General features: G+C 36.6%; 1 protein-coding gene across 1 annotated transcript in view; it reads right to left on the bottom strand.

Annotated features, from left to right (window-relative positions):
* VBP1 (VHL binding protein 1) overlaps positions 1–7,167 on the bottom strand; it is a 67,575-nt gene extending 60,408 nt beyond the window's left edge. Inside the window, exons 1-7 of the mRNA XM_070604654.1 lie at positions 6,968–7,167; positions 4,149–4,291; positions 3,113–3,188; positions 1,996–2,098; positions 1,744–1,837; positions 1,512–1,623; positions 538–644 (exon numbers count right to left, since the gene is read on the bottom strand). Coding sequence (XP_070460755.1) covers positions 538–644; positions 1,512–1,623; positions 1,744–1,837; positions 1,996–2,098; positions 3,113–3,188; positions 4,149–4,291; positions 6,968–7,046 — 714 coding nt within the window. The 5' untranslated portion in view covers positions 7,047–7,167. The remainder of the gene's footprint in view (positions 1–537; positions 645–1,511; positions 1,624–1,743; positions 1,838–1,995; positions 2,099–3,112; positions 3,189–4,148; positions 4,292–6,967) is intronic.
* Between the last annotated feature and the right edge of the window lie 17,022 nt (positions 7,168–24,189).

Genomic DNA, 24,189 nt, shown 5'->3' with positions numbered 1-24,189 from the left:
GTTAGAAATCAGCTATTATTCATGTTGTTGTTCTCCTGTGGCTAATATGTCTTTTTCCCTTTGGTGTTTAGAAGTTCAAATATTGCTTGCCTCAGGTGTGGTTCTCTTTGTATTTGTCCTGCTTGGGTTCCTCTGAGAGTCAGGGTGAATGTGGGGCTCGCCTCACGCATTTCTCTCTCTTATTGATCACAGACCTGTTCTACCTGTTGTCCACTGACTGAAAAGACTTAAGTCATATATATTTTGGCCTGGTTTTAGAGTCATTTCTGGTGGGAAAGTAAGCTTGGTATAGGTTATCCTCATGGCTACAAACAGAAATCCTTGTAAGATTGCTTTTGAGCACAAGTGCATTGGATGGTACATTTGAAGTACCTAATTTTAGTTTTTAGTTTTACTGTCTACAAAATAGTTAAAACTACTACCAATTTCTGTGTGTTTGTGTGGTACGGGGCGGGGGGGGGGGAGATATAGTTATACTGGATACTAAACTAATACAGAAAACAGCAGAAAGCCTTGGATAGAAATGGACTTTTGTACCTCTGCAACTTTCAGAAACCGTGCCAATTTGGTCATTCTTTCAAGGAATTTGATGTAAATATCCAAACTTTCCTTGCACTGGTTCTTCCTCATGTCAAAATACTTGTCTATAAATAGAAAAAAAATTACCATGAAGGAGCCAATATCTTAGCAATTTTCAAGTTCCACTCCATTCTGATGATTCTCTTTTAAGCTGATTCTGGATATGATTTTAACTTGTTCAAAACAATTACAGTTTTAATCCAGCTATTTTTTTGTTTTAACAAGCAAGAATACTGCTCCGGGAGTAACATGCCAAACACTGGTGCTGGGAATATATATAGAATTTAATAGCATACATAGAGAGTTTAGTTTAATTTCTACAACTTCTAGTCTGTAATCTTTTTGATTAACATCAAGTCTGAACCTCTCTAAGGGAAGGGGCTGTGTCTCCCACTCTTTTATAATGTTACAAATGTACTAGGTACCCCTTCAGTATAAGAAAAACCTCAACTTCTCATTAGTGAAGTTTGGAGAACCCTTCCTATGAAATAAGTCATTCATTAGGGCTAAATGATGACAGAAATTTCCTGAAAAGCCTAAGAAATATATGCCTGTATATCAGCAATAATACTTACTTATGTTATAGGCCCTATCTTGTTAGGAAAGTCAGAACTGTATTATTTGACTTTGGTGGAGTGAGCCTTAATGTGTAATGTATAAATATGGCAACCCATGTTGATTCCCTGGTAAGTTTCCCATAAATATAAAACTTATATGAAAACTAAAAAGTTCTGTGGCTAATTACCGAAACAATTTTTAACCAAAAAAGCAATATAACGTCTCATTATTTAAAAATATATATGACCCTGCAAAGATCTTCTATTTTGAACCTAGAACAAATACGAGTTTAAATGTAGAGATAAAAGATTTTTACAAATAAATTATTTTTACCAGTGTATTTTTTAAAAAGCAATGTTTATTCTTTAGCCTACCTAGCAGATTAAGGATCCCCTCATTATAGGCTGCAAAGAGACGAAGAGAATCCTTAAAGAGGAGCATGAAAGCGGCATGTATTATACCATTAGTTAGTTCGTCTGAATTTGCCTAGAAATTAAATAAAAGAGTAATCAATTACCACTACAGTTTAAAATAATTCCTTCTCCCACTTACAGTTAAACAATGCCATATACCAATATTTTAAAAAAGGATTTATAAAGCTCTTACATTAAAATTAAGAAGAGCATCAAACTGAATTTGAATAACTGGAAGTGTGTTTAGCAGCTCTTTAGTATTCATAGTTCTCATCATACCATTCGTCCTACAAAAGATAACAAATGCATAACATCAATAATTAAGAGTTTGAGAAGCAGCGTGACATCAGCGTCTCGAAATAAAGCTGTGTTTTTGACAAACTACATATCAGAGTACATATGTATTTCAGTATTTCTTGCTTACAAACTAATGATAATTACTGACCCTCTCTTGGTTTTGGTGATGTCAGATGCGATCAGTCTACATGCGAGCGACTTTTCATTCAAGTATCTGCTATATCGTCTGATGAAGGTTGACATAGTATAGCCTAAAAATGAAACATTTTTATTTTTTCCTAATTAACCAATATTAACCATTTACGATATATGTCACTAAATGCAAAGACTTATCATTCCACATTCACCTATATATGTCAATATATATATATTCAATAATAGATTCAATAATATACGTATATATATATATATATATGTCAATAACATCTTTGAAGCACAAAAGCTAGAATGGCCTTTATTTATCATCTAGTCCAACATTCCTCAAACTTTCTGTTAAAGATTATTTTTTTATTTCCTCAAAGCCTTGATATCACCTCATGATGCAGTGTTGATAGTGACACTCCTGAATAAGGAAATCATTGAACTTTATCAGTTTCTTTCACATTTCGACAGAAACTATTGTAAATTCTTAGCATTTTCCTGAAACACCTCATTCCATTGTCACCATCCCTCCCCCACCCTGCCTCCACACAGCAGATAACTTTGTTCCCTACTTCATAGACAAAATGGAGAAAGAAAGGCCATGATGGAAACTCAACTCCTCACTATTCAACCTCCAAATGCACCTTGATTATTTACTCAATTTATTTATTCATTCAACAATTGTCGAGTGCCTACTATGAGCAGTGAACAAAACAGGCAAAAGTCCCTACCCTTGTGGAACTGCCATTCCCATGGGGATTGATAGACAAGCAAAAGAAAAGAAAAACACAGAGATGGTTAGTCGGAGAGAAGTGGAAAGACTGAAACTCAAGCACAGAAGGGGCACAGGGGTATGCCACAATTTTTGGTAGACTGAACAAGGAAGGCCTCATTGAGTAAATACCCGGAGATTTCAATTTCCTCTATCTCCAGCACATATTCTGTTATTCTTAGTAAGCACCCAAATATGTGTTGTATCAATGAATTTAGAAATTATTTACCATTGTAAAATGTACAACACACCACACCCTTCATAATTTAGAACCATTTTTTAACCAAACGTGGTTTTCAGAACTTTTCCCTCCTTGCCACATAGAAATACTTCCATCAACGAATCGTCTTACCTTCCACGACACTTTTATCCAGAAAGTTGTGTAAAGTAAACAAAGAGTTTCTAGATGCAAGATGTTGGATAAAACGCTGTCAAACAAATGTGCCAAATTCTAAAATTAGTTTCTGTCCACAAAAAGAGTGTATTAATGATTTTGTCATTGTGAATGCATATTTAACATAGTTCTATCACACAGTTTCTATTTCAGGAGGGCTGAGTAAGGTGAGCATGAGCATATCCTGGGCTACCCAGCAGAAGGATCTGCAGTGTTGTCAGCTCTCCTCTGTATATATACCCCCAAATAAACAAGGGGGTACACATTAAAGCTCATGTGAATACACATTCTTTTCCCCCAAGACTTTCTATGGTGCCATTTCCCCCTTTTTGATTTTGAGAAGTTTTAACTAATTGCAGAATTAATTACAGTTGTCCCTTGGTATCCATGGGGGATTGGTTCCAGGACACCCCCCCGCCATGGATACGAAAATCCACAGATGCTCAAGATCCTTATATAAAATAGCATAGTGTTTGCATTTAACCTGCACACATCCTCTTATATACTTTAAATCATCTCTAGATTACTTATAATGCCTAATGCAATGTAAATGCTATGGAAATAGCTGTTATACTGTGTTGTTTAGGGAATAATGACAAGAAAAAGTCTGTACATGTTCAGTACAGACACAACCACTGTAGGCCCTTTGACTTGCAAACTGCTTTATTTTATTTATTTATTCATGCATCAACACATTTTTGAGGGTTTTCTTGTTTTGGTCTAAACCATCTAAATAATTGAGAAATATCCACCCTATTATCCACTTTATTACCCAGTGGTTAAAACAGTATACCTCAAATACTGACTGCAAAGATATATCCATAAATAAAAATGGAAAAATCTGTTTTTTAATACCTACTGCTATTCACTTCTCCCACTTGTCACTAATGAAAGTAAAAGGTAGGAAGCCCTTAACAAACCAAGAACATTTTGCAATTGCACTCACAGTGTTTTGTACTAAAAGGAAGGAAATTTGAATACAACCCATGCTCACCTCATTTCCATGCACCATAAGGTGATGCACAGTAACCAGGGCTTTGAACACCACCACCCAGCTGCTGCTCCGAGTTTTCTCAGAAAGAACATCAGCCAGATGTTCAACACTCATATTTGTTTCATTTATGTACTGTATTAGATCTAAATTAGAGACAATGACAAGAGTTAAAATACAGACTGAGAAATAATTTTCAAAACCAAAATTGGTAACTTAAATACAGATGCAATCAAATCTCAGAGAAATGACAAAGGGAATAATCCAAAACATTTTCTTCATTACAAATATTACAAATGTACTGATATAGGTTACATGATATTTACTGCCTGTCTACCTTATTGTTCTGTATACTTGATGAGGACAGGGACTGTGTCCATTTTGGTCACCACTGTCTCCCCAAGACCCAACACAGTTGTTGGCACATAACAGGTTATGGTAAATACTTCTTAAATGAATGAATAGGGCTCAAGAAGGTAAGTAACATACCCAAGGTCAAAAGAATAGTTAAGCAGCAGGGCTGGAAATTGAATTCAGATTTGTTTGAGCCTGGAGACCAAGATATTAACCATTATGTCACACTGCCTCTCTCAAGAAAACAGTCATTCCATAAAGGTTTAGTCAGGAGCTTTCCTTGTAGTATCACCCAACGTCTGATCCTTTCGTTTGTATCCTTTAACCCCTTATTGCTTTTTCTTCAGTCCACTTCCCCATAGCCTTGTACCTGGTTTATTGCGACAGCTTCCCAATTTCCTGCCTCAGGGTTACAACCATTCATCAATTTACTTCACACAGCCCCTCAAAAGCTAACTTTCATTGTTTCATTTTCCCATTCAAAAACATGCAATGATTCTCTACTGTTTATTAGTTTAAAACCCTCTTTGCTTTCAAAACTATCTATAGACCATTATAAAACAACTTCATATCTAGCACTTATTCATTAATCAGCATCTTCATATGCATAGCACTAGGATAGGTACTGAGGAAGGTGCTTAACAAATATGCTAGTGCACTGGAGCTATAGGCTGACCCTAACTGTTGACCCAGATTCATTTCTTCAATAAATATATGTCGACGAAAATAATCCATCACCAATCTATAAATGAAAATTTGGGAGAGTTTATTCTGAGCGGAAATCTGAGGACCATGGCCCGGGGCCTTTCTTCCCAAAGGAAGAAAGGGCACCAAAGAAGTGGGGTGTACAGAGTGGTGATATAGCCCCAGAGAGGATGTTTCACATAGGATTGAAATGTCCCTTTTACAATAGTCGCGAGACTGCTCTGTCGGCACAGCGATTGATGGAAACAGCAGGTAGGTCTTCTGTCTCAGTGAACGCAGCAGGGTGGCAGTCTGTTGTGTGGAGCTGGGTGGTCACAGGTGAGCTGGGTGGTCAAAGGTGAGTGCAGCAATCAGTTCCTAGCCTAAGGAAAGATGCTTATCCCTAAGGAAATGCCAATGTAGGGGGAAGTTGCACCTTTATCTCAAGGGCCTTTGTTCTGGCCATAGGAAGTGTCTAAGCAGATATACAATGTGTGCTCAACAGCCACAGTCAGGCCCTCTTGGAAAAAACAAAGTCAGGCCGAATTAGGTTTATACAAAATGGCTTCCTCGTATACTCCAATATATCCTATTGCTTGCCATTTTTATTTGTCATATATATACTTGGTTTCAACGCCTAATGTATGCCAGTTGCTGTGCCATGTTTAAGGTTATGAAGAATGTGATTTTCTCATATTTTTTATCTCTAAGTCTGCTTCATTTCTCTTTCTGTAAAGTTTCCTCTGCAAATTTTTTTTTGTTTCTGCTTTCCCATGATTTCAGCCTTTGGACTGAACCTTTGGGCTATCATGGTACTGACTCAAGCGTCCCTTTTCTGTTCCATGCATCTTCCACATAGATAACTACTGCTCATCCTTTAAGTCTTGAGAAGCCAGTTCTGGACATATTACATAACCATCCATGGCTGGATAATATATATTGCCCCAGAATCTACTATGGAGCCTGCCTAGAATGTTTACCAAACTTAAATATACATATGTGTGTATATATATATATATATATAAAGGAAATTAATCTGTTTAACTTAGTGAACTGTTAATTGTTGTAATACATGTACATTATCATGATGATAAGAGAAAACTTCAGAGGGCAAATATATATTAAGTCAATGGATAGTTTTTAGGCAAAATACGAAAGAGGTGATGGAAAGAGTAAGACAGCTATGAAGGTTTCAAAAGCAGTAGGATTTATGTATATTGCCAATAGCACATACTGTTTATGAAGTCACTGCTCAGTATGAACTCAAACAATAGGAACTGAGGCTAGGCTGGGAGTCAATTCTGTCTGAGCGACAGATAACTTCAAGAATCAAAATTCTTTCCCCCGGAAACACAGAGGCGCATAAAAAAGGTTGCCATGGACACTCTAAAGCATATTCACGGAGCTTAGGTAAGGACTATCTATGGGAAGATTTGCTCCATAGACTTTTCCTTCCTTTATTTCAAAAGACTCGCTGCATACCATGATTTATATGGAGGCAGGGGCGGGCTTTAGAATTGAGATCCTTCTCAGAAGCTTGAGTTGAATGTTATTCTACCACCTCTCGCGTCCTGAGTTATTTGAATAACTTGCAAATAGTTTGGAGTTTGGAGTTAAAAAGGCTTGTGGTTCTCTTTTGGGCTCAATCAAAGATTGCTAGAGGGAGAATTCAATCTCCCCACTCCTGCAGGGTCAAGGACCAGGGAGAGGAGCAGGCGGCAGCCATCAGAGGCAGTTAGACCTCGCTGGCTGCGTGGGCCACCTGCGCCAAGCCTCCTACTCACCGGCTAGGTGTTTCGGCTCTGGTTCCGCGAGCTCATCGGTGGTCGCCCCGAGGGCAGCCTTGGACGCAAACGACCCCATGCGCACCTCGCAAACCTCCAGCCTCGAGGATAATGGCTGCAGAGTCTAGTCCCTCCTCTTCCCGACCAGCGGCATTATGAGGTGTGATTTGAAGTCGCTAGGCACCGGGGTTCCGCAGGAATGCTGGGAAAGATGGCTGCGGGGGCCCAAGAAGGGGGTTCCCAGACACGATCAGGCTTGGGGCGGGGCATATCCAGAGGGGCTAAGGCAGACCCTTTGCATAGTAAATGCTCAATAACAAAATAAACAACCACCATTGAATGAACATTACGAGGAAGGAGAACATGTTAACTCCAGATGGAAGGGCTGGAGATCTTCAGGTCTTGGGAAGTTAAGCAGTCCGAAGACGGTACTTTGTAAACGCTTGATGTGGCCTCATTAGGGAAGCTTGGGTCGCATATTATGGGGGCTGTATCCTGCCTAAGGTCATGTCCTCCTATCCCTCACCCAGCATCAGATACAGAAGTCTAAAGAGTTGCTCATAATATTCCTTTATTATCCCTTTTACTGTCTGCAGAATCTGCAGTGATGCTACTTCCGTTGTTCCTGATATTGGTAATGTATGTCTTCTCGCTTTTTTTCTTGATAAGTCTGGCTAGAGAGTTATCAATTTTGTTGATCTTCTCAAAGAACCACCTTTTGGTTTCATTGATTTCTCTCTATATTCTGTTTTCTATTTCATTGATTTCTGCTTCTACGTTTATTATTCCCTTCCTTCTACTTGCTTGCAGTTTATTTTCCTCTTAATTTTCTGGTTTGTTAGGGAAGGTTAGGTTACTTGAGATTGTTCTTTTATAATATAGGCATTTAGAATTAAGTTCTGCTTTTGTTGTTGTCAAAGAACGTATTTCTTATGATTTCAGTTTTTTAAAATCTGTTGACATTTTATGGAAGAGAATATCCTCTATCAAGGTAAATGTTCTCTGTGCGCTTGAACACATGCATATTTTTCTATCATTGAGTGCACTGTTCCAATTAAACGTGTATCACGGTTTTTGATATTGTATCACAAGGGACTGAGGCTCTGTTCATTTTCATTTTTAAAATTTATTTTTGAGGTCATAATGGTTTATAACATTGTGTAATTTCAGATCTACATTATTATTTATCAATTTCTGTATAGACTGCATCACATTCACCACCAATAGTCTAGTTTTTATCCGTCACCATCCATAAGTGCCCCTTTACCCCTTTTGCCCTTCCTGACCCCCTTCCCCTCTGGTAACCACCAGTCTGTTCTCTTTGTCCAAGTGTTTATCTTCCACATGTGAGTGAAATCACAGGGTGTTTGTCTTTCTCTGTCTGGCTTATTTCACTTACATCATACCCTCAAGGTCCATCCATGTGGTTGCACATGGGACGATTTTGTCTTTTTTATGGCTGAGTAGTATTCCATTGTATATATATACCACATCTTTTTGTTTTTTTTGAGGAAGATTAGCCCTGAGCTAACTCCTCCTCTTTTTGCTGAGGAAGACTGGCCCTGAGCTAACATCCATGCCAATCTTCCTCTACTTTATATGTGGGACGCCTACCACAGCATGGCTTTTGCCGAGCAGTGCCATGTCCACACCCAGGATCCAAACCAGGGAACCCTGGGCTGCTGAGAAGCTGAACGTGCGAACTTAACCACTGTGCCACCAGGCCGGCCCTACCACATCTTCTTTACCCATTCATCAGTTGATGGGCACTTGGGGCTGCTTCTACATCTTGACTATTGTGAATAATGCTACAATGAACATAGGGGTGCATAAATCTCTTTTAATTGTTGATTTCATGTTCTTCGGATAAATACTCAGTAGTAGGATAGCAGGGTCATATGGCAGTTCTATTTTTAATTTTTTGAGAAATCTCCATATTGTTTTCCCTGGTGGTTCCACCAGTTGGCATTCCCACCAGCAGTGTATGAGGGTTCCTGTTTCTCCATATCCTCTCCAACATTTGCTATTTTTTGTCTTGGTAATTACAGCCATTTTGACAGATGTAAGGTGGTATCTTATTGTAGTTTTGATTTGCATTTCCCTGATGATTGGTGATGTTGAACATCTTTTCATGTGCTTGTTGTCCATCTGTATATGTTCTTTGGAAAAATGTCTGTTCATACCCTCCGCCCATTTTTTGATTGGGTTGTTCATTTTTGTTGTTGTTGTGTTGTATGAGTTCATTATATATTTTGGAAAATGATCCCTTGTCGGATATATGACTTGCAAATATTTTATTCCCATTGGTGGGTTGTCTTTTTCTTTGTTGATGTTTTCCATTGCTCTGCAGACACTTTTTAGTCTGATGTAGTCCCATTTGTTTATTTTTTCATTTCCCTTGCCTGAATAGACATGGTATTTGAAAAGATGCTGCTAAGAGCATTGTCAAAGAGTGTACTGCCTCTATTTTCTTCTAAAACTTTTATGGTTTCAGATCTTACATTCAAGTCTTTAATCCATTTTTACTTAATTTTTGTGTATGGTGTAAGATAATGGTCTACTTTCATCCTTTTGCAAGTGGCTGTCCGGTTTTCCCAACACCATTTATTGAAGACACTTTCCTTTCTCCGTTGTATGTTCTTAGCTCCTTTGTCAAAGATTGGCTGTCCCTAGATGTGTGGTTTTATTTCTGGGCGCTCAATTCTGTTCCATTGACCCGTTTCTGTTTTTCTGCCAGTATCATGCTGTTTTGATTACTATAGCTTTGTAATATATTTTGAATTCAGGGAGTGTGATACCTCCAACATTGTTCTTTTTTCTCAGGATTGCTTTGGCTATTCGGGGTCTTTTGTTGTTCCATATAAATTTTAGGATTCTTTGCTCTATTTCCATGAAGAATGTCTTTGGGATTCTAATTGAGATTGCATTGAATCTATAGATTGCTTTAAGTAATATTGACATTTTAACTATGTTTATTCTTCCAATCCATAAAGCATGGAATATCTTTCCATTTCTTTATGTCTTCATTGATTTCTTTCAATAATGTCTTACAGTTTTCAGTGTATAGGTCTTTCACCTCCTTGGTTAAATTTATTCCTGGGTATTTTATTTTTTTGTTGCAACTGTAAATGGGATTGTATTCTTGACTTCTCTTTCTGCTATTTCGTTTTTAGTGTATAGAAATGCAACTGATTTTTGTAAGTTGATTTTATACCTTGCAACTTTACTGTAGTTGTTGATTATTTCTATTAGTTTTTTGGTGGATTCTTTAGGGTATTCTATATATAGAATCATGTCATTTGCAAATAGAGTTTTACTTGTTCCTTTCCAATTTGGATCCCTTTTATTTCTTTTTCTTGCCTAATTTCTCTGACTAAAACTTACAGTACTATGGTGAAGAAGAGTGGTGAGAGTGGGCATCCTTATCTTGTTCCTGTTCTTAGAGGAATAGCTTTCAGTTTTCCTCATTGAGTATGATGTTGGCTGTGGGTTTGTCATATATGGCCTTTATTATGTTGAGGTACTTTCCTTGTATACCCATTTTATTGAGAGTTTTTATCATGAATGAATGTTGCATCTTGTTGTATACTTTCTCTGCATCTATTGAGATGATCATATGATTTTTATTCTTCATTTTGTTAATGTGGTTTATCACATTGATGGATTTGTGGATGTTGAACCATCCCTGCATCCCTGGAATAAATCCCACTTGATCATGGTGTATGATTCTTTTAATGTATTGTTGTATTTGATTTGCTAATATTTTGTTGAGGATTTTTGCATTGATGTTCATCAGTAGTATTGGCCTGTAATTTTCCTTGTTTGTGTTGTCCTTGTCTGGTTGGTATTAGGGTAATGTTGGCCTTTTAAAATGAGTTAGGAAGTGCCTCATCCTCTTCAATATTTTGAGATAGTTTGGGAAGTATAGGAACTAAATCTTCTTTGAATCTTTGGTAGAATTCATCAGAGAAGTCATCTGGTCCTGGACTTTTCTTTTTTGGGAGGTTGTTGATTACTGTTTCAGTCTCTGTACCTGTGATTGGTCTATTCAGATTCTCTGTTTCTTCTTGATTCAGTTTTAGGAGGTTGTATGATTCTAAGAATTTATCCATTTTCTCTGGGTTATCCAGTTTGTTAGCGTCTAGCTTTTCATAGTATTCTCTTATAATCCTTTGTATTTCTGTGATGTTCACTGTAATTTCTCCTCTTTCATTTCTGATTTTACTTATTTGAATCTTCTCTCTTTTTTTGCTTAGTGCATCTAAGGGTTTACCAATTTTGTTTATCTTCTCCAAGAACCAGTTCTTAGTTTCATTGATCCTTTCTATTTCTTTTTAGTCTCTATTCAGTTTATTTCTGCTCAGATTTTTATGATTTCCTACCTTCTACTGACTTTGGGCTTTGTTTGTTCTTCTTTTTCTATTTCTTTTACACATATTATAAGCTTGTTTATTTGAGATTTTTCTTGTTTGTTGAGGTGAGCCTGTATTGCCATGAATTTCCCTCTTAGGACTCCTTTTTCTGCATTCCATATGTTTTGGTATGTTGTTTTCATTTTCATTTGTCTCCAGGTATTTTTTGATTTCTCCTTTGATTTCTTCATTGATCCAATTGTTGTTCAGTAGCATGTTGTTTAATCTCCAAATATTACTGACTTTCCAAGGTTTTTTCTTGTAGTTGATTTCTAGTTTCATAGCATTTTGGTCAAAAAAGATGCTTCATATTATTTCAATCTTCTTAAATTCATTGAGGCTTGTTTTGTTTCCCAACATATGGTCTGTCTTTGAGAATGTTCCATGTGCACTTGAGAAGAATGTGTATTCTGCTGTTTTTCAATAGAACGTTCTCTATATATCTATTAAGTCCACCTGATCTAGTGTTTCATTTAAGGCTCCTGTTTCCTTATTGACTTTCTGTCTGGATGATCTATCGATTGATGTGAATGGGGTGTTAAGGTGCCCTACTATTATTTTGTTGCTGTCCATTTCTCCCATTAAGTCTTAATAGTTGCTTTAGGTACTTTGCTGCTCCTGTATTAGGTGCATATATATTCATAAGTGTTATGTCTTCTTGTTGGAATATCCCTTTTATCATTACATACTGCCCATCTTTGTCTCTTGTTATCTTTTTATCTCGAAGTCTGCTTTGCCTGATATATGTAGGACTACACCTGCTTTCTTTTGCTTGTCATTTACTTGGAGTATCATCTTTCATCCCTTCACTCTGAGCCTATGTTTGTCTTAAGAGTTGAGATGTCGGGCTGGCCCAGTGGCGCAGTGGTTAAGGTCACATGTTCCACTTCTCGGTGGCCTGGGGTTCGCCGGTTCAGATCCTGGATGCGGACATGGCACCGCTTGGCAAAAAGCCATGCTGTGGTAGGCGTCCCACATATAAAGTAGAGGAAGATGGGCACAGATGTTAGCTCAGGGCCAGTCCTCCTCAGGAAAAAGAGGAGGATTGGCAGTAGTTAGCTCAGGGCTAATCTTCCTCAAAAAGAAAAAAGAGTTGAGGTGCATTTCCCAGAGGCAGCATATTGTTTCTTGTTTTTTAATCCGTCCATCCACTCTGTGTCTTTTGATTGGTGAATTCAATCTATTTACATTTAGAGTGATTATTGGCATGAGGGCTTAATACTGCCATTTTATCTTTTGTTTTCTGGTTTTTCTATATTTCCATTGTTTCTTTTTTCTTATATTTCTGTCTGCCGTTTCACTTGGGTGGTTTTATTTGATGGTTTTCTCAGTTTTCTCTTTATTTATGATTTGTGACTCTGCTCTGATTTTATGTTTTGTGGTTACCATGAGGTTTGTATAAAAGATCTCATAGATGAGATAGTCCTTTTTCTGATAGCCTCTTATCTCCATTAGTCTATGCAGGTTCCATCTCTTTTGTCTTCCACTCCTATTTTTTATTGTCATAAATTATTCTTTTTTGCATTGTGAGTTTGTGACCCAATTCAAGTGTTCATAGTTATTTTTTATGCTTTCTTTCCCTTTATCCTTCAGGTTATAATAGTTTGCTAATCTGTTCTGATATAGGGCTCCAATTTTATGACTGTCTATCTATTTATCTCCTTGCTCAAAGCTTTGTAAACATTTGCCTTTTTGTTTCAGGTAGGAGGGATCCTTCATCATTTCTTGTCAGGCAGGTCTAATGGTGATGAACTCCCTGAGCTTTTGTTTGTCTGGGAAAGCTTTAATTTATCCATCGTATCTGAAGGATAATTTCACTGAATAGTGTTCTTGGTTGATAATTTTTCTCATTCAGTATTTTCAATACATCATTCCACTCTTTCCTAGCATGTAGGTTTTCTGCTGAGAATTCCACTGAAAGTCTGATAGAGGTTCCTTTCTACGTTATTTTCTTCTCTCTTGCTGCCACAATACTTTTTCTTTGTCATTGACTTTTGACAGTTTTAATATTATATACCTTGGAGAAGGCCTTTTTGCATTGATGTAATTAGGAGTTCTGCTAGCTTCATGTACATTCATGTCTAGTTTCTTCTCCAGGTTTGGGAAGTTCTCAGCTATTCTTTCTTTCAATAAGCTCTCTGCTCCCTTCTCCCTCTCTTCTCTCTCTGGGATACCTATAATCCTTATGTTACTTTTCCTAATTGAGTTGGATATTTCTTGAAGAATTTCTTCATTTAAAAAAAATTTTAGTTGTCTCTCTTCCTCCACCTGAATCATTTCTGTGTTTCTATTTTTTACTTTTTTGAGGAAGGTTAGCCCTGAGTTAACATCCACTGCCAATCCTCCTCTTTTTGCTGTGGGGGATTGGCCCTGAGTTAACATCTGTGCCTGTCTTCCTCTATTTTATATGTGGGACTCCTACCACAGCATGGCTTGATAAGCAGTGCGTGGGTCCATGCCTGGGATCCAAACCAGTGAACCCTGGGCCACTGGAGTGGAGCATGCAAACATAACTGCTGCACCACCGGGCTGGCCCCCTATGTTTCTGTTTTGAGCTCACTAATTCTCTCCTCCAGAAGGTCTGCTTTCTTTTTAATGCTTTCTACGTTATTTTTATCTCATTAACTGTGTTCTTCATATCCAGAATTTCTGTTTGGATTTTCTTTTAGAGCTTCAATCTCTTTGGTAAAGTATTCCTTCTGTTCATTAATTTTATTCCTGAGCTCATTGAACTGTCTTTCTGAGTTTTCTTGTAACTTGTTGAGTTTCTTTATGACAGCTATTTTGAATTCTCTGTCAGTTAGATTGTAATCTTCTGTGAGTTCAGGTTTGGTTTCTGGAGAGTTGTCATTTTCCTTCTGTTTTTCAGTTTTACTGTAGTTCTTCATGGTGCTTGATGAGTTGATCCTCTGCTAGCAAATTTGTGGTAGTAACCACCTTTTCTCATTTGGGTATGGCTTTGGTTACTTTCGTTCTGAGTTGCTTCTGATTGTATTTGAGAGCCTGCGCTTTCCACCCTTCACTGCCCCTACCAGAGACATCATCAGCGCCCTCCTTGTGTTTCTTGTGCCTCTGGGGTTGCTGGCACCTTGCTGCTTACAATGTCCCTGCAGTGTCAGGCCATACCACCAGGGTCACCAGGCTGCGAGCACTTCTGTTGCTTCCAAGGTCACCTGGGTCTTGTGTTCCTCCACTGGCTCTCTACAGGCTCAGATGCTGCTGCCCCATACACCACCTGTGCTGCTGTTCCTGGGTTGTCTGGTGGTACTGGTTGCACCACTGCCAGGAGTGCTAGGTTCATGGGTGTTGCTGTCAATGGCAGGGGCCTGGGGACCCGGGGACTTGTATGCAGCCCCTGCTGCTGGTGGAGCTGGTGTCAGGAGTGCCACCACTAGAAGCTGGGTCACCAGTTCTGCTGTGGTTCCTGATGCTTGTGGTTACAGGTTCTGCCTGCCATTGTTTGGGGGGCAGGCAAGGGCTGTTTTTTCTGCTCCCGCCCAGTGTGCTTACAGTTGCATGGGTTGGGCTGTTGCCAATGCCTCTCTGCTGGCAGCCACATGAGTGGGGCCACCACCATAGCCACTCTGCAGGCAGCCATGTGGTGTGGGGCTGCCACTGCTCCATGGACAGTCATGCACAAGCTGGGCTACCCTTGCCTCCACTCACAGTCGCATAGGCCACTGTGTGAGGCTCCATACCCTTTATCACTGCTGCCAGGGGAGGGTACTTCTCCCCTAGTTCCACTACTTCCCAGGGGTCCAGTCCACCCACCTTCAGATGTACAGCAGCAAGGATCTCTTAGGCATCCTGCTGTGCTGTGTAGGGAATCCTCTGTTGATCAATGGATGTCCGTTTGGTTGTAACTTGGAACAGAGAGACAAAAGGAACTCATTCTGCCATGATGCTCATGACACTTGCTGTTCATTTTCATTTTTTATAACCTTTTTCCCCCTATGCTTCATAATGGAGAGTTTCTTTCACTATGTCTTCAAGTTCACTAATCTTTTTTTTCTGCAGAGTCTAATCTTCTGTTAATCCCATCCAGGACAGGCTGCATTTCTAATATTGCATTTTTTCTCTATAGAAGTTCCATTTGGTTCTTTTTATATCTTTCATTGCTCTCCTCATTATGTTCACATTTTCCTTTAACTCCTTGAGGATAATCATAATAGCTATAATGGTTATTTTAAAATGCTTGTCTGCTAATTCCTTCATATTTGACAGTTCCAGCTCTGTTTCTATTATTTTTCTCTTGTGTGTGGGTCACATTTTTCTACTTCTTCCTATGCCAAGTAATTTTGTATGGGATGGCAGATATTGCTAATTTTACTTTGTTAGAGCTGTATTTTGGTATGTTTCTTTAAAGAATGTTGAAGTTTGTTTAGACAAGTACACACATTACTTTCATATAAACTTTTATCCTTTCAGGGCATGTTTTCTTAAACACCTTTATTGATATTTAATTCATGTATCATACCATTCACACATTTAGTCTACAAATCAGTAGTCTTTTAGTATATTCAGTGTTGTACAACCATCATCAAGATTAATTTACAACATTTTTACCATCTTCAAAAGAAACTCTGGATTCATTAGTCATCAGTCCCCATTTCCCTCTAAACTTCACATCCCTAGACAACCACTATTCTGTCTCTAAAGATTCTCCTATTTTAGACACTTCATATAAATGGAGTCATTCAATATGTGAGCCTTTGGGACTACCTTCTTTCACTTAGCATAATATATTCCAGGTTCATTCACATTGTAGCATGTATCAGTACTTCATTCCTTTTTATGGCCAAATAACATTCTGTTGTATGGATATACTGCAATTTATTTATCTGTACATTCATTGATGTACATTTGGGCTGTTTCCCTTTTTGAATTCTTGTGAATACTGCTTCATATGCAAGTATTTGTTTCAATACTTGTTTTCAGTTATTTTGAGTATATACCTAGGAGTGGAATTGCATGGTCATATGGTAATTCTATGTTGAACTTTATGAGGAACTGCCAAACTATTTTTCCACAGTGGCTGAACCAGCAATGTATGAAGGTTGCACTTTCTCTGCATCCTTGCCAAAATTTGTTTTCCATTTACTTGATTATACCCATCTTAGTGGGTGGAAAGTGGTATCTCTTTCTGGTTTTCATTTGCATTTCCCTGATAACTAATGATTTAATGGATTTTTTCATGTACTTATTGGCAATTCGTGTATTTACTTTGAAGAAATGTCTATTCAGATCCTTTGTTCGTTTTTAAATTATCTTTTTTTTCAGCTTTATTGAGGTATCATTGACAAATAGAAATTGTATATATTTAGATTGCACAATGTGATGTTTTCTTTTAAGGTGTACAACATGAGGATTTAATATATGTATACATTGTGAAATGATTACCATCATCAAGTTAATTAACACATCCATCACCTCACATACTTACAATTTGTTTTGTGTGGTTAGAACATTTAAGATCTACTCTTGCAGCAAATTTCAAATATACAATATTATTAACTATGGTCACCATGCTGTACATTCGATCCCCAGAACTTATGCATCTTTTATTTTAACTAATTCATCTTATAACTGAAAGTTTATACCCTTTGACCAACTTCTCCCTATTCCTCCCACCCCCCAACCTCTGGCAACCACCATTATACTCTGGTTATATGAGTTCAACGTTTTCAGGTTCTACAGATGAGATCATACATAATTTGTCTTTCTATGCTGCGCTTATTTCACTTAGCATAATATTCTCCATGTTCATCCATATTGTCACAAATAGAATTTCTTTGTTTTATGGCTGAAAAATATTCCATTGTGTGTGTATATACACACACACACACACCACATTTTCTTTATCCACTCATCTGCCAATGGACACTTAGATTTTTTCCATATCGTGGCTATTGTGAATAATGCTGCAATAAACATGGGAATGCAGACATCTCTTTGAAATTCTGATTTCATTTCCTATGGATACATACCCAGAAGTGGGATTGCTGGATCATATGGTACTTCAATTTTTAATATTTTGACCAATCCATGTCTTCCATACTGGCTGTACCAATTTACATTCCCATCAGCAGTGTACAAGGGTTCCCTTTCTTTTATCCACACCCTCACCAATACTTATCTCTATTGCTGTACAAAAGCCTTTTAGTTTGATGTAGTCCCACTTGTTTATTTTTGCTTTTGGTGTCATGTCCAAAACAATCATTACCAAGACCAATGCCAGGGAGCTTTTTCTTTAAGTTTCTTCTAGGAGTTTAACGGTTTCAGGTTTTACATTTAAGTCTTTAATTCACTTTGAGATGGTTTTTGTGTATGGTGTAAGGTAAGGGTCCAATTTCATTCTTTTTCCTGTGGATATCCAGTTTTCCCAACACCAGTTATTGAAAAGACTATCCTTTCTCCATTATGTATTCTTGGTGCCCTTGTCAAAGATTAATTGACTGTGTATGTGTAAGTTTATTCCTGGGGTCTCTATTCTATTTCAGTGGTCTGTGTGTCTGTTTTTATGTCAGTACCATAGTGTTTTGGTAACTAGAGTTTTGTAATATCATTTGAAATCAGGAAGCCTCTAGCTTTGTTGTTCTTGCTCAGGATTGCTTTGGCTCTTTGGAGTCTTTTGTGGTTCCATATGAATTTTAGGATTGTTTTTTCTATGTCTGTGAAAAATGCCATTGGAATTTTGATAGGGATTTCTGTAAATCTGTAGATCACTTTAGGTCATATGGACATTTTAACAATATTGATTCTTCCAATCCATCAACGCAGGGTATGTTTCCATTTATTTGTGTCTTCTTCAAATTACTTCATCATATCTTATAGATCCCAGTATACAGATCTTTCACTTCCTTGGTTAAATTTATTCCTAAGTATTTTTTTCAATGCTATTGCACATGGGAATATTTTCTTTAATTTCTTTTCAGATAGTTCATTGTTAGTATAAAATTTTTTTTGGTGGAGTCTTTACGTTTTTCTACATATAAGACCATGTCATTGGCAGAGATAATTTTACTTATTTCTTTTCAATTTGGATGCCTTTTCTCTTTCTTGCCTAATGTTTCTGCCTAGAACTGCCAATATTATGCTAAATGGTAGTGGTGAGAGTGGGCACCCTTGTCTTACTTCTGATATTTGAGAAAAAGCTTTCAACGTTTCACCATTGAGGATGATGTTAGCTATGGGCTTAGTCATATATGGCTTTAATTATGTTGAGGTATGTTCCTTCTATACCTAATTCGTGGTTTTTTTTCATGAAAACGTTGGATTTTGTCAAATGCTTCTGCATTTTTGAGATAATCATATAATTTGTAGCCTTCATTTTGTTAATGTGGTGTATCATGATTATTGATTTGTACATATGGAACCATCCTTGCATCTCAGGGATAAATCCCATTGATCACATCGTATGATCTTTTTATTGTGCTGTTCAATTTGGTTTGTTAGCATTTTGTTAAGGACTTTTGCATCTATATTCATCAGGAATATTGGCCTATAATTTTCTTTTCTTGTTGTGTACTTATCCGGCTTTGGTATGAGGTTAATGCTAGCTTTATTAAGTGAATTTGGATATGTTCCTCCTTCTTCAATTTTTTGGAAGAGTTTGAGAAAGGCTGGTATTAATTTTTCTTTAAATGTTTTGTATAATTCATCCATGAAGCCATCTGGTCGTGGGATATTCTTTGTTAGGAAGTTTTTGATTACTTCTTCAATCTTACTCATTATTGGTCTGTTCAGATTTTCTATTCATGATTCAGTCTTGGTAGGTTGTAAGTTTATAGGAAATTATCCATTACTTTTATGTTATCTTATTTGTTGGCATATAATTGTTCATAGTCCCTTGTGATCCTTTGTATTTCTGTAATATCAGTTGTAAATGTCTCCTCTTTCATTTATAATTTTGAGTCTTTTTTTCTTGCTTGGTGTAGCTAAAGGTTTGTCAATTTTGTTTTCTCTTTTCAAAAAACCAACTCTTAGTTTTGTTGATCTTTTGTATTGTTTTTCTGGTCTCTATTTCATTTATTCCTGCTCTAATCTTTATTATTTCCTTCTTTCTCCTAACTTTGGGTTCAGTTTGTTCTTTTTCTAGTTCCATGAGGTGTAAAGTTAGGTTGTTTATTTGAGATCTTTCTTTTTTCTTAATGCATGCATTTATTGCTATAAACTTCCCTCATAGAAGTGCTCTTGCTGCATCATATAGGGTTTGGTATGTTGTGTTACCATTTTTGTTTGTCTCAAGGTATATTTTTATTTCCCTTTTGATTTATTCTTGGACCCAATGATTATTTAGGAGGGTGTTGTTTAATTTCTACATATTAGTAAATTTTCTGATTTTCCTCCTGTTTTGGACTCCTGTTTTCATGTCATTGTTGGAAAAATGCTTGATGTGATTTCAATATTCTTAAATTTGTTAAGACTTGTTTTGTTCCCCAATTATGATCTATCCTAGACAGTGTTCTAGTTCAATTTATCTATTTTTCTTTTGTTGTTTATGCTTTTGGTGTCATATCTAAAGATCCATTGCCTAAACCAAGGTTATGAATATTTACCCCTGTCTTCTAAGAGTTTTATAGTTTTAGCACGTAACTTGTAGATCTGTGATACATTCTGATTAAACTTTTGTATGTGATGTCAGGTAAGGGTCCAGTTTCATACATTTGCATGTGGATATCCAGATGTCCTAGATCCATTTGTTCAACAGACTGTTCTTACCCCATTGAGTGATTGTAGTCTAGACATAGTTTATATGTCTAGTCGTATGCCATTACCATACTGTATTTATTATTGTAGCTTTGAGAAGTGTTAGTCTTACTGCTGTATTCTTTTATAAGATTTTTTTTGGCTGTTCAGGGCCCTTTGCAATTCCATATGAATTTTAGGATCAACTTGTCAATTTCTGGAAATAAGGCAGCTGGGATTTTGATAGAGATTGCATTGAATATGTAAATGAATTTTGGGAATATTGCAATCTTAACAAAATTGTCTTTCAATCCATAAACATATCTTTCCATTTATTTAGGTCTTTTACAATTGCTTTCAACAATGTTTTTAGTTTTTAGTGTGTGTCTTACACTTCTTCGGCTGAAGTTATTCCTAAGTATTTTACTCTTTTTGATGCTATTGTACATGGAATTGTTTTTCTTAATTTCATTTTCAGATTGCTCATTGCTAATGTATACATGTACGACTGTCTTATGTTTTATATCTCCTTTTCAATTTGGGTGACTTTTCTTTCTTTCCTTTTTTTTATTTTCACCTAATTGCCCTAGCTAGAACCTTCAGTACAATATTGAATAGAAGTGGCAGGAATGGACATCCTTGTCTTGTTCCTGATCTTATGCAAAAAGCAGTCTTTCACCATTAAGTATGATGTTAGCTGTGGGTTATTTGTATATGACTTTTATCAGGTTGAGAAAATTCCTTTCTCTTCCTGGTTTTTTGGGTGTTTTCATCATGAAAGGCTGTCGTATGTTGTCATATGCCTATCTTGCATCTATTGTGGTTTTTGTTCTTTATTCTTTTAACATGGTGTATTACATCGATTGATTCCTAACCTTGCACTCTTGGGATAAGTCCCACTTGGTCATAGTGTATACTTCTTTTTATATGCTGCTGGATTAGGTTTATTAGTATTTTGTTGAGGGATTTTTCATCTATATTCATAAAGAATATTGGTCTCTGGTTTTCTTGTGATAACTTTGGTTTTGGTATAGGGTAATACTGGCCTCACAGAATGAGTTGGGAAGTGTTTCCTCCTCATCTGTTTTTGAAGAATTTGTGAAGGATTGGTATTAATTCTGAATTGGTATTAATTCAAACGTTTGGTAGAATTCACCAGTGAAGCCATCTGGTCCTGGGCTTTTCTTGGTGGGAAGTTTTTAAATCACTAAATAAATCTCTTTACTTCTTATACGTTTATTCAGATTTTCTGTTACTTCTTGGTGCAGTCTCAGTGGTTTGTGTGTTTCTAAGAATTTGTTTATTTCATCTATGTTACCTAATTTACTGGAATATAGTAGTTCATGGTTTAACTTAATAACCCGTTTTCTTTTTGCAAGGTTGGTAGTGTTGTCTCCTATTTCATTTGCAACTTTAGAAATTTGAATCTCCTTTTTTTTCAGTCAGCTCAGCTGAAGGAATGTCAATATTGTTGATCTTTTCAAGGAACCAACTTTTGGTTTTGTTAACTTTTCTTGGTTGCTTATCTGTTCTCTATGTCATGTATCACTGCTCAAATCTTTATTATATCCTTCCCACTGCTAGCTTTTGGTTTTAGTTTGTGCTTCTTTTTCCAGTTCTTTAAGGTAAAAAGTTGGCTTATTAATTTGAAATCTTTTCTCTGTGTTATGTAGGCATTTTCATCTATCAATTTCCCTCTGAGCACTGCTTTCACTGCACCCCATAAAGTTGGGTGTTATGTTTTCTTTTTTTTTTTTTTAGGAAGATTAGCCCTGAGCTAACCAATCCTCCTCTTTTCGCTGAGGAAGACTGGCCCTCAGCTAATATCCGTGCCCATCTTCCTCTACTTTATATGTGGGATGCCTACCACAGCATGGCATGCCAAGCAGTGCCATGTCTGCACCCAGGATCCGAACCAGCGAACCCCGGGCTGCCGAAGCAGAACGTGCGAACTTAACCGCTGAGCCACCGGGCTGGCCACATCATTTTTAATTCATTTCACAGGATTTTCTATTTTCCCTTATGATTTCGTCTCTGACTCATTAGGTATTTAGGAGTGGTTTGTTTAATTTTTACATATTTCTGAATTTCTCAAATTTCCTTCTGTTATTGATTTCTAATTTTATTCCATTGTGGTCAGAAAACACCATAATTTCAGTCCTTTGAATTTATTGAGATTTGTTTTATGTCCTAAAATATGGTCTAATCTGGATAGTATTCCATGTGCATTTCAGGAGAATGTGTATTCTGCTATTGTTGGATTGAAAGTCTTATAAGTTGTCTCATGTCTAGTTGATGACAATGTTGTTCAATTCTTCTGTTTTCTTGTTGATCTTCTACCTAGTTGTTCTATCCACTATTGAAAGTGGGGTATTGAATTCACCAACAGTTACTGTTGAATTGTCTATTTCTCCTTTAATTCTGTCAGCTTTTGCTTCATATATTTTGGGGCTCTGTTGTTAGATGCATATATAACAGTTTATCTTCCCAATGAGTTGAGCATTTTAACTTTATAAAATGTCCCTCTTTATCTCTACTACCATTTTTAAAATATTTTGTCTGATATTAGTTTAACCATGCCAGCTCTCTTATGGTTGATATTTGCATGATATCTTTTCTCATCTTTTTACTTTGAGTCTTTTCATATCTTTGAATCTTAAAGTGTGTATCCTATGAAAAGCATATAGTTGGATCTTGTCTTTTTATGTAAGGATCTCTTCCTTTTGATTGGATTGTTTAATTCATTTATATTTAATGTAATTACTAAGTTAGGATCTATTTCTGCCATTTTGCTCTTTTTTTCTAAACATATTATGTGTTCTTGATCTTCTAATCATCCATTACTGCCTTCTTTTGTGTTTTGCAGATATTTTCTAGTATACCATTTTAATTCTCTTGTTTCTGTTACTATATTTTTAATTACTTATTATATTTTAATTATTTCCATGGTGGTTGCCCTGGGGATTACAATTAACATATTAAAATCATCTAATTTGAATTAATACCAACTTAATTTCAATCATATACAAAAACTTTGCTCCAATATAGCTCTATTCTGTTTCTTCTCTTTTGTGCTATTATTGTCATACATATTACATATTTTACATTGTAAGGTCATCAACACATCCTAAAACTATTGCTTTATGCAGTTGTCTTTTAAATTAGGTGAGAGGAGAAGAGTATTACAAACAAAAGTACACTTAAAGTGTCTTTTATACTTATCTATGTAGTTACCTTTACCATTGATCTTTATTTGTTTATGTGAATTTGAGTTACCATCTAATGTCCTTACATTTCAGCCTGAAGGACTGTCTTTAGTATTTCTTGTAAGACAGGTCTGTTAATGGTGAATTATCTCAGGTTTTTTTGTTTTTCTGGGAATGTCTTTGTTATAACTTCATTTTTGAAGGATAATATTCCTGGATATAGAATTCTTCATTGACAGCCTTTTCTTTCAGCACTTCGAATATGTAATCCTACTGCTTTCTGGCCTCTGGTTTCCGATGAGAATTCAGTCATCAATATTATTGAGGTGCCTTTGTATGCGATGAGTCATTTCTCTCTTGCTGATCTCAAGATTCATTGTCTTTGGCTTTAGACATTTTGGCTTATGTCTCTAGGTATGGATCTCTTTGAGTTTTGGATTCTTTGAGGTTCTTGAATGTGTACATTCATGGATTTCATCAAATTTGGCAAATTTTTAGTCATTACTTCATTTAAAATTCTTTATGCTCCTTTCTCTTTATCTAGAACTCCCATTTTGTATATGCTGGTATGCTTTATGGTGTCTGATGGGTTTCTGAGGCTCTGTTCCTTTTTTTTCATCTTTTTTCTTTCTGATCCTTAGGCTCAGATAATTGACCTATTTCAAGTTCATTGATTCTTTCTTCTCCCTGCTCAAATATGCTGTCAAGCCTCTACAGTGAATTTTTCATTTCACTTAGACTTTTCAGCTCCAGAATTTCTATTTTGTTCCTTCTAAAAATTTTCGTATCTCCTTGTTGTTATTCTATATTTGGTAAGACATCATTCTACTGATTTCCTTTTGCTCTTTAAGCATATTTACAACTGTCGAATTAAATTCTTTGGTAAATCCAATGCCTGGGCTTTGTCCAAGATAGT

Source organism: Equus przewalskii, chromosome X (genome assembly GCF_037783145.1).
Source record: "Equus przewalskii isolate Varuska chromosome X, EquPr2, whole genome shotgun sequence".
Taxonomy (NCBI): Eukaryota; Metazoa; Chordata; class Mammalia; order Perissodactyla; family Equidae; genus Equus; species Equus przewalskii.
Note: the sequence above shows the minus strand (reverse complement) of the source record. Positions and strands in the feature narration are given on the sequence as shown.